General features: G+C 43.0%; 1 protein-coding gene across 1 annotated transcript in view; it reads right to left on the bottom strand.

The window, feature by feature from the left end:
- Positions 1 to 10549, bottom strand: part of LOC102387945 (VPS10 domain-containing receptor SorCS1) — a 292562-nt gene that overhangs the window by 159348 nt on the left and 122665 nt on the right. The window contains exon 4 of the mRNA XM_006027558.2: positions 2476 to 2634. Coding sequence (XP_006027620.1) covers positions 2476 to 2634 — 159 coding nt within the window. The remainder of the gene's footprint in view (positions 1 to 2475; positions 2635 to 10549) is intronic.

Here is a 10549-nt window from a genome sequence, read left to right on the forward strand (position 1 = left end):
CCCCACTGCAATCATAAAGCCCTCCTCCTCTCTCTCCCCCCACCCCAGCTCCCTGCTACCTCCTCCCTCGTTCCCCCCACAGGTGTGCTCTTTTTTGATCCTGGAAATACAGTAACCCCACAAAATAAAGCAATGGGGATTCCTCATAAACCGACTGGAATTCCATATGAAATAATGGAAAATATAATTTGCTTATTGGAACGAGGGACCTTTTGTCTCCAACAGTCTGCCTTTCTTGCCATATGGGGCCATCTACTAAAAATCCATTGGAAGATATTGTGTGTTGTCTAATTCAGGATCTTTACTTATTCTAGCAAATATCCTGACAGAAATTTATTTTCTAAGTATCTGCTATTTCTACCGGTGGGATTTACTACTAATAGCATCAGTGATCTTCCTCCAGTACTTTACATATTATTATTACACCGCAATTGCAGCCCATAGGGTCCCAAACACTCAACATATTTGAGACCATTTGACTTGCTGGCAGATTTGAACAGGGGTTACAAGGCAATAAACAGGCAGATCCAACATCCCGTGAATATTTAAATGTAAAGCTTCCAGGAATTATTTTACCCCCTACTGAAATGCAACCTCCTTCAGTGGCGTGTGGTTGTAGCAAATGTACGAGACAAGTGAAGAACACAGCATTTGATGAAGACTGCAGTGGGAATTTAAGCAGAAAGAAGGTGTTTACCCAAAGTTTAATTCTGGAAGGATACCAGATTGCAACCATGGAAGGATACTTGTTTTGTGCCTAAAACTGTGCTGCTATTCCTAACATGTCCATGAGCATCCGTTGTCACTTTATTGTGCTAGTGTCCTTCTGCCTCAGTTTTCCCAAGCTGATGAAGACTTACATTGCTACTTCACACAGATGCAGGAGGGAAAGAAAAACATTATTTGGGGAAAAAAAGAACATTGAAATCCTTAGATGAAAGGCAGCAAAGAACTTTAAATACCCACGTTACTTCAAGATTTGGATTGGCACAAGCCGTACAAACAAGCTATCCAAGCACAATCTGTCCGCATTTCCAACTCCACATATTTAGCAGACCCAGTTCTGCATAATCACAGGTTTTCAAGGCAGAAGGGGCCATTAGATATTCTTGTATGACCCACCTCTACACCATAAGCCATACATCATTTCACCTTGTTCCTTGTGTATTGTGCCAATAGCTTTGTTTTTCGGGTTTTTTTAAGACAAACCTACAGTCTTGATTAGAAGACATCAACAGATGAGGAATCAACCACTTTCTAAGGTAGTTAGTTCCAGCGATTAATCCCTCTCACAGTTCAATGTCTGTGCTTAATTTAAAGTCGAGTTTATCTGGGCTTCATTTTTTTAGCCACTGGTTCATGGTATTCATTTTTTCTTTAGATTCCAGTGCCACTTAGTATCTAGCATTTTCTCCCCAAGAAGACATCTTCATACTCTAGTTACATCAACTCCCAATCTTCTTTCGGGTGATAAGGACCAAATTGTGTTCTTTAAATCCATCACTGTTAAGAAACCAACAGATGCCTCAGTTTGTTGCGTGACCACCAGCCTTATGAAAATTCACCCTGTCAAGGTGTCTCAACTTGGAGGCAATTCTTAGGGCATATTAAAGAAGCCACAATAACTTCCATACTAACAGAGCTAAACAAGAAGAGGAGTTAAATATTTTTCCCTTTGGACAATTGACATCTGGCTTCAAACATGCCAAGCAAGCTGGAGCAAGAAGAACTGTATATTTTGGGAAACAAACAGCAAACATCTATTTTATGCACCAAGAAACATCATTGTATTGTCCACTGAGTACCAGTGCTGACTAGCCTGGAACATTATTAAGGCTATAAAACAGAAAATGATGAAAGTCTGCGAGCATGGAGTACCTGATATTTTTGGTTTGCTGATAGCTGGAAAATCAAAAAGTAGAAATAATATTGATTCGGGAATGCTTCATACTTGAAGCTTGGAGCAGATTTTGAGTAGACAGCAGTGGAATTGCAAAATGAAGAGGCATATGAAGTAAAAAAATAAATAAAGTGCTGGATTTTTAAAATGTTGTTATAACATTTCTTGTCAAATCTTGTGACAAGAGTTTTGTTGGATTAATTTTGGTTTGGATGCAAGTCATTTAGCAACATCCACATCACTTTCTGCAACCATCTGGGGTTGCTAACTATATGCTTTTTTGCCCCAAATCAAGTTCCACATTTGGGTACATTCCCTCAAATCTTGGTTCTCAATGATTCGATCCCTCTGGGTGCAAATATTTAGCAAACATGACATCCAAGAGTAAATCCCCTATTTATGGTCATGTATATGCAACCACCGTTTTTTTGCATGCATGTAAATGAAGGCACAATTACTGTGCATATGAAAGCAGAGGCCCTCTGAGAAAGGCAAGCTCAAAATGTGTCATCTGGCCTTTGGGAAGGGCAGATGAGGAAACCACATGGTTCATAACAGGTCACAAAGGCTCTTACCTTCTGATCTTGACTGTAGGCCAGAACCCAGTCTTCCTGCTTGGGGTGGAAGAGCAGGCTCTGGATGTAAAAGTTGAGCCGGTACTTCTGGTAGGTGGCCCCTTCATCAGAGCTGATCAACAAGCTGCTCTCAATCTCCGGGTCAGTCAGCAACATAATCTACATGGATGGAAAAGATGAGGGCACAAAGGGTAAGAGGGGTCGGAAAGAAGAGTGTACCACTAGCCAGAACTTTGTGAAGACCTGATGCAGACTTCCAGGCCTGATGAAACCATGCTAAGCGACTCAAGCAGACTGTATTACAACATACCAACTGTGAAAATAAAGCAATATATGATCATAGTCTATGCATACAGGACGAATTTAAACAAAGACAAAGGGATCCCTTAGGATGGAGCACACCCTAGTTATACTCAGTTCATATTAGCAGTGGCTTCTTATGATCAATAGCTAGAGCTGAGCCTCTAGCACTCAAATACAGACTATGGTTCATAGGCAAAAACAGGAGCTTGTTATCCTCTTTCTGAGATAGTCAGCAGAGGGGCAGTTTATATTGGGAAAACATACTGCATAAGCAAATTTTGGCTGCAAGAATATAAAAAAAAAAATATTCCTAACGGTGGGATGTGTTAGGATTGTGGAAGTACCTGCACAGGGAAGATGACAAGCGGTTTAATGCTTGAAATTTTATAACCCAGCCCTTGGCGAGGAACAATCTTGAAATGGCAGGAGAATGCATTGATAACCTGCTAGGTCCTTTCCATCTCTAATTTCCCTGATCCTATGAATTATAGATTCAGTAATGTATCAAAAAAAAAAAAGGGGGCTTTGTTTAGTGAAGCTGCTCTTTAGCTTAATCCAAGGGTGATCATTCTGGAAAGGCAGCAGATAGATGCTTTGCCGTTGTAGCAGTAACTTCTCGCCATCAATTAATGCTTTAATTGGTCTTACTGCCGATGAATTGGAGAGAAGTGTGAATCTATCCTCTCCTGCCGCTGCCTGGAGAAATCATGCTATTTTATGTCTGAGCTCTACAAAGAGAATGATTTCAGGCTTCCAGCAAGAGACAAAACCAAGTTAGGAAGCAACAGAACAGGAGGCACAACAAATGGCAAACACACAACATTTTGACAGACACACATCTACATCAGCATTACTGCTCCAAATCACTCGTGTCATTTTTTGAAACACATCTTTTACTGTCTCTGTGCACATGGCAGATACAAATCAGCTACTCAACAAACGCAAACTGAAAGGAGCCGCACATGTGGCACTTCCCAGAGCGAATGCAGGCATTTCAGAAATCCTTGCTCAGCTGCCTCCTCCACCCATCATTCACCCAGTAATAAAAGGCAGGGAGAGCCAACTAATTACAAAGCAAGATGGGGAAAAGAAGAGGGAGAGGGCATTTAATGCACACAATTTCCTAACAGGCAATTATTTATAAGACAGCATAAACCATCTAGATGGACACATAAGACAGATACATTATTTTAGCTTGTGCAAATGTATGTATACTGCACAGAGAAAACTGCCCTGTATTTCTGGAAGGCTGACAGCTGTAACCCTCTGGCAGGAGCTGTTTGAAGGCAACAGCCTACTTTGTCAGATGCTAGGAAGGGACATCTGATGAAGTAGGTTGCTGCCTATGAACAGCTCTTGCTTTTCTGAACCAGTTAGTCTCTAAGGTGCCACCCTGCCCTGCCCTCTGCCTGGCTTCAGGCTAACATGGCTAACTACCTCTCTCCTCAAGCCATAGAAAAACGTTTGGCCGTCTGGGTGTGAACCGAACACAGGACCCAGAAGACAAGGATGCTCAACCCAGCTCTGCCACTGCCCTGCTTGGGTGAACTTGGGCAGCTCACTTGATAACACAGGAAAAACACTCCTGATCTCATTTGCAAAGCACTTGGAGTTCCACTGATGAAAAGTGCTTTACAAGAGCATTTAAAACTATCAGATGCATTAGGCATAACATTTTGATGGCTCCTATGCTAGCAGTTTTCACATTAGCTGACGTATAAAACCTGTTAGTCATCAAAATGCAAATAAAAAGATGATCTGCTGTCAAAGGACCAAGTGAAGGAACTTGGCTTCTCCAGCCATAATTAACCATGCTCTCTGCGAGTCCTTATTTCATTCCCCCTACGCTATTTTTGAGCTAATGCACCAGTGGTTAATATTTACAGGGTAAATATAGAAACAAGGAAAAAGAATTTTCTAGTCTTTCGTGACTTCCCTTAACCTACATCTTGTTCGTGCCGGTATTTGAAAATATCACAGAACAGCACTAATTGTTCTACAGCAACTGGAGCAGAAAAAAAATGCAAATCGATGGCCTCGATCCCAAGCTCGCTGAAGTTAATAAGAGTCTTTCCATCAACTCAGTCAGCTCTGGATTGTGCAAGGAACACTGTTAAACGCTATGAGTCAGAGTTTCCCATCCTCCTGTCTCCCATAGGAACTCCCACGATCCCATCACTGTAGTCGAGCACTTTGCCGTTTTTAATGCATGCGTTGCCACAAGGGTCCTGGGGAGTAGAGCAGTGCTATTATCACCAGGGACTGACCCAAATCGAGGAGGCAGGCAGCCGATTTCATGGGCAAATCGTGGGGCCGGCCACCATTTTTGCGGGCCAATTGCAGTGGGGCCCCCCTATGCCTCTGGTCGAAGGGCCCCAGTGGTTCCGTCCCTTGCTGCTGATTGATTGATTGATTGATAGGGGTGTCCATAATGCAGCTCCACCCCTTGCTGCTGAATGGTGGAGAGAGGCAGGGTCAGACAACAGGCAGCCTTCTCAGCCAATCATCAGTGAGGGGTGGAGGAAGCAGCCATCTTGGCTGCTCCCCTTCATACCAGGAGTCCCCCTCCTAACCCCGGCCACCTGGGCGGCCAGGCCACAGCAGCCGTGAGCACCACTGCCTCCCTATGGGGATCCAGCATTTTATTTTAGCTCATATTTTTTTTCCCTGCAGATTTCCCAAACATTGCCCAAGTTTGTGATTTCTGCAAAATCTGCAAAATCGCAAATGGAGTAGGTCCCTATTGATCACCATTTCACAGCTGAGGAACTGAAGCTTTGAGGACATGTCTATATAGCTTTTCTCCTGGGCTCACCACTGACAAACTAAGCACAACCTACTTACTACCCACCCCCAGGAGCATCAGAGACTGGCAACTGAGCCAACTAGTCAGCTCAGAGTAGTCTTGATTTAACAACTTTGTGTGCTCAGAGTCTATCTCAAATGAGAAATAAGGAGAGTGGCAGTAGGCTGCTCCTCCTTTCCCTGATCTCCCATGAGCCTAAGTCTGATTGAATGGGTGGGAGTCATGATGTCAGCAGTAAACCTGACTATATTGGAAGCCATATAGACACAGTTTGAGCGTTTAAGGTCCAGATCTTCCAAAAGCATGTAGGCACCTAACTCCCACAGAAATCAAAGGGAGTTAGGTATCTAAAGATCTCCAAGTTTTGGGGCCCTGGTGACATTTTAAAGACATCTGTGGTTGGGAAAAAAAAGGTGAAACTGTGTCCCTCAATTCGTGCTAGCGCCCTCAGCTTTGAACCATCATGCCTTCAGTTGTGGTGCTCCGCTCTCCTCTCTGCATTGCTGCACACATTACAAAGACTTAATTCTGAGACGATAGAATGAGAAAGAAATTTATAATGCGACTCTTTTAATGTCACTGCTGTTCACACAGAAATCCAAACCCCAGGCTGCTTATATGGAAATTTAAAGGCAAACTTAATTATGGAATATTTCCATGTAAATAGTCAAGAGTTAGAAGTGCAAAAACAACAGTTATTGCATAAAAACCAGAAAGCGTAACAAGTGAAATATCAGTCGGAATTGAAGGAAAACATGTTGATCTAGATTTGTTGTCCAAGCTGATTGAAATGTGAATGGCATGAAAAGGATGGAAAGTACGTTTGATTTTTTTTTAAATATACTTTTGATAATGTAAGCAGGCCATGGAACAGAAATCAGAATTCATTTTGGACCAATATAAGACCAATTTCGGCCTCTGGTATCCTATTAGCCATTGATCTGATGCAGAAGCACATATTAATAATATAATAAATGCAGATGCATTGCTCTGATAGGAATAATATCAAAATAAACCAAAGTTTGGAATACTTGTAATCATGACTAAGCTGACCTTTCACTAAGGATCTTAGGACGCTATAGCCTATATCAGGGGTTTTCAACCCTTTTTAAGGACTATACCCCTTCTGGGTACACTTTTGGCAGAGCAGCGGGGAGGGGGGTGATGGTGGCCAGACACATAGCGGGGTGGGGGAGGAGGGCTTGCATGCAGTGGTGGTGCAGGGTGGTGGACAGTGGCAGTGGCCACCACATGCAAGCTTCCAGCCCCCCACCACCCCCCATGTCCGGCCAGCCGGGTGGCACATGTGCAGCCTGCAGAGGGGAGCTTCTGCCCTTGCCACCCCCCCCGGCCCTGCTCCTGGGAAGTGGCTGTGTGGGATGCTGGGTGGCACCGCTCCATTCCCGCCCACCAATGCATACCCCCTAGCCCCTCTCCAAGTACCCCAGAGGGTACGCATACCCCCAGTTGACAACCCCAGCCCTATCTGGATCTGTTATTCCACAAGTGCCCATTTCATGCTTGCTTGCATTTTCCTCCAAAACTCCCTGTATTGTCCACTTGGGAGATAGGACGGGGTCATTTAGACTTTATGTTGAATGACAGAAGCACGCCTTCTTGTTCTGTGTTTATACAGCACCTAACACAGTTGGTTACCGGTCTTTGTCTGGGGACACTATTCCTCACTTCAACACAAAAAAATGCTTTAGGTGGTCTGATGCAATATGGGGATTCTGTCTTTCATATTTTTGAGCATTTCATTTTAAATACTTTCTGATCCCATCCTTGTAAAACCGAGTTATTAAACGGTAATTTAAAGAAGAGTCTCCTAGCCCCAAAATCACACGTGCAGTGGGGGAGGTCTTTTTTGGAACAGTCCTGAACTGTTGTTTTCTCATCTGGATTGAGAAGTGAGGGTACGTAAAGACTCATCTTCCCCCAGCAAAGGTAATTACTCCCTGTTCAGACAAGTATCCAGCTGTGATCAGAATGTATTCACTCATACTGAGCACAGTGAAAACAGGCTGCATTTACTGACACTTCAGCTGATTTCCCCCCTCTTTTTCTGTATAGAAAAGTCAATAGAGTCAACACGTGTTCTTGCAACCAAATGCAAGGTCTCCATTAATCATCCACCCCCCGACGAGGGAGAAACTTTATTTGCTTTTCCTAGAAGAGATGAATGAACACAGGATGCAGCGTATAGATTTTAAACACTTCACACACATCCTTTTTGGTTCGATTGTCATTAGCTAAACTCATGGCAGACTGTCCAGATCGTCTTGGAAAATTAAGTGATTTTTTCCCCATATCCGTGGTGTAACCTGGACCGGCATAGAAGAGGACTCTTTGGTAGGGCTGGGGTTGAGATTCTAGCCATTATGTGTCAATAAGGCAGCAAATACTCAGGATCACACTGAGTTATAAAGTTAAATTCAGTGGCTGAGTCAAAAGCAAGTCTATTGCTGGTATAAACCACACTTCTTTCCAGTTCCTTTCATCCCCTGTTTGCATGATTATTCTCTCACATTATTGCCTCACAAAGACTAAGACAGCTGAGATGAACATGGTGAAATGCAAGTGTACATAAGTGAAGAAGAAGAAGATTTGACTCCATTGGACTCCACTACTTACCACTATTCAAGTCACACCTGCATACTCCATTTCTTATCAGCTCTGGAAGTAGTGGCCTTGTTATACCTTATGCTGTGAGCCGCACAAATGTCGATTGGTGTTAGTGCTAGCTTTGAGTTTGGAGCAATCACACCTTTAGTCTAGAAAATTCATGGATGTGCCCCATCTGCGTAGCGGGACTTGCCATTAGAGGTCTGGTGACCAGGGGCAGGGCTAGGAGCTGTAGCTGTGAGTGGCCACAACAGGGCTGGTGAGACAGGACAGGTTTCTATTCTTGCTCCATGGGCAAGGGTGTGAGAGATCCTGGGATACTGGAGGGCGTCAACTTGAGTGGCCCATCTCTGCATCTGCATCTCCTCTGCGCCTTAATGAAACAAGAGCTGGGTACCACGGATCAGAAATACTCCTGACCTGCAGTGGCGTAAGTTGAATACCATAAAGTGGTTTTAAGTACTCATTATGCACCTTAATGTGAGGACAATCCAGGGGTTAACACCTCCAGAAGCTTCCCAAAGTCGCCGCATAACAAGACCCTAGGTCTCCTGAACATAAATAAGTCTAAGAGAATTTAAATCGATGGTGCGCACATAGCTGAGAAGGGAGCCAGATAACCCCGTGCACCACGTAATCATCCAAAATAAGGTCTTAAGGATGGACCCGAGTAGTAAACAGAACTTGTGTTGACAATGACACTGAGTCTCATACTATAGATGAAGCTCAGCTCTAAGAGAGGATTGTAGCAAGAGAGATAGCTAACAATAAGATTCAAGCACACACTTTTGGATGCAGAATGGAAACAAGTCAGAGCAAGTAAATACTTAGGTGATGGCAATCATAAAGAAACCTGCTGCAGTTTGGAGTAGGCCAATACTTCTAACAGGGCCAAGATAATAAGTTGTGATAATGGCAGATAGATTTGATTTAGAAAACTCATTACTCGAACCTACGTGTGAATATTAAAAGAGAAAGAGAAAACGGAATCAGTGACCAGGGCTCATAAAAGTAGCCCTATGAAGTTCAGTAGGACTTTGTACATGAGTAGTGACATCAAGATTTGGCCCCTAAGGGATGTTGCAGAGAAATAAAATCAAGTTAAGAACTCAGTCTTAGCAACTACTTTCTGCCCTTGACGTCCCAGGACAGGGACGATGCTGTCATCCCCCTGCTCTACCTGTGGCAATTTTTTGTGTTTTAGGCATTGTGCTTGGCAGCTGCGCAAGAGTGTTGTTCACAGCCTTTTTCAGAATAGGTTAGACAAACACTTCCTTAGGATGGGCTAGATAAGGATAATCCTGCCATCAGCAGGGAGCTGGATTAGATGAGCTCCTACTTTTCTATGACTCTATGATTCTAAGTGACCCAGCCAAAACTCCCAGTCTAGACATTGTTTTTATACCCAACAAAAAATACTTTTTGCAGTGTTGTTGTTCCATTCAGATGCTATTCAAATGATAACCCAATAATTTCATCAAGAAGCAATGCGGTGTTTTATTCCTGGCAGTTCCTGGAAACTTGAAAACCGCAAGGTGGTGAAACGGAGAGCTGCAGCAATTGCAGAATCCCAAATGTCCCCAAGATTTTTTTTAAAGGCATCCTTGTGTGAGGGCCTGCTCTGCAATCATCTCTGAAATTACTGGAATTACCATATTATTATATGTAAAATGTTGAAGGTCAAGTCACGGTGCCAAAAAGCCTTGGTAACCGAATGTATATCACTGCAAACAGGCACAATTCTCTGCGTGAAACCCATTTATATCAGTTGTTTTAAAGGTGCTGCAAGGTTCCTCTAAATAAAACTGCGCTTGCAAAAGGGCTCAATTCACCTTCGGTCTCAAGCCACAAAAGATCTCCGGCCAACACAACTTCTCTGGAAAGTCCAAAGCTAACCTATAAATGGTAAGAGGTTACCAACTATTTAAAATGTTAGCAGTTAAAAGGCAAGAGTTACGATATGATGAGAGGTTGACATTCATCTTGCCTGCACCTATGAAAGATGTGAAGTTCATTGGCCGATAACACAATCTCTTGTCAGCAGAATAGCATGTGATAAAGGGGCATCATTCAGGAGAGAGAGAAAAAATACTTATTACCTGCCAATACTTGTGAAGGCTCAGATTCTACAATGTTCTTGTGCCTATGGAAGCAAAGCATGAGGATTTTGTTTTTAGGCACTTGATGAATGTTGATGTGAAATAAACCTCTGGCTAATGGTTGAATAAAAATTGCAATGACTGTCCCATGTTAGTAAAGAAATATTTCAGGCAAACAAACAAGCACAAAAAAAAATCCCCTTTTTTCTCCCAGTTATTTGTAGCAGGCTTGGAAAATTGT

The sequence above is a fragment of the Alligator sinensis genome, unplaced genomic scaffold (assembly GCF_000455745.1).
Source record: "Alligator sinensis unplaced genomic scaffold, ASM45574v1 scaffold559_1, whole genome shotgun sequence".
NCBI lineage: Eukaryota > Metazoa > Chordata > Crocodylia > Alligatoridae > Alligator > Alligator sinensis.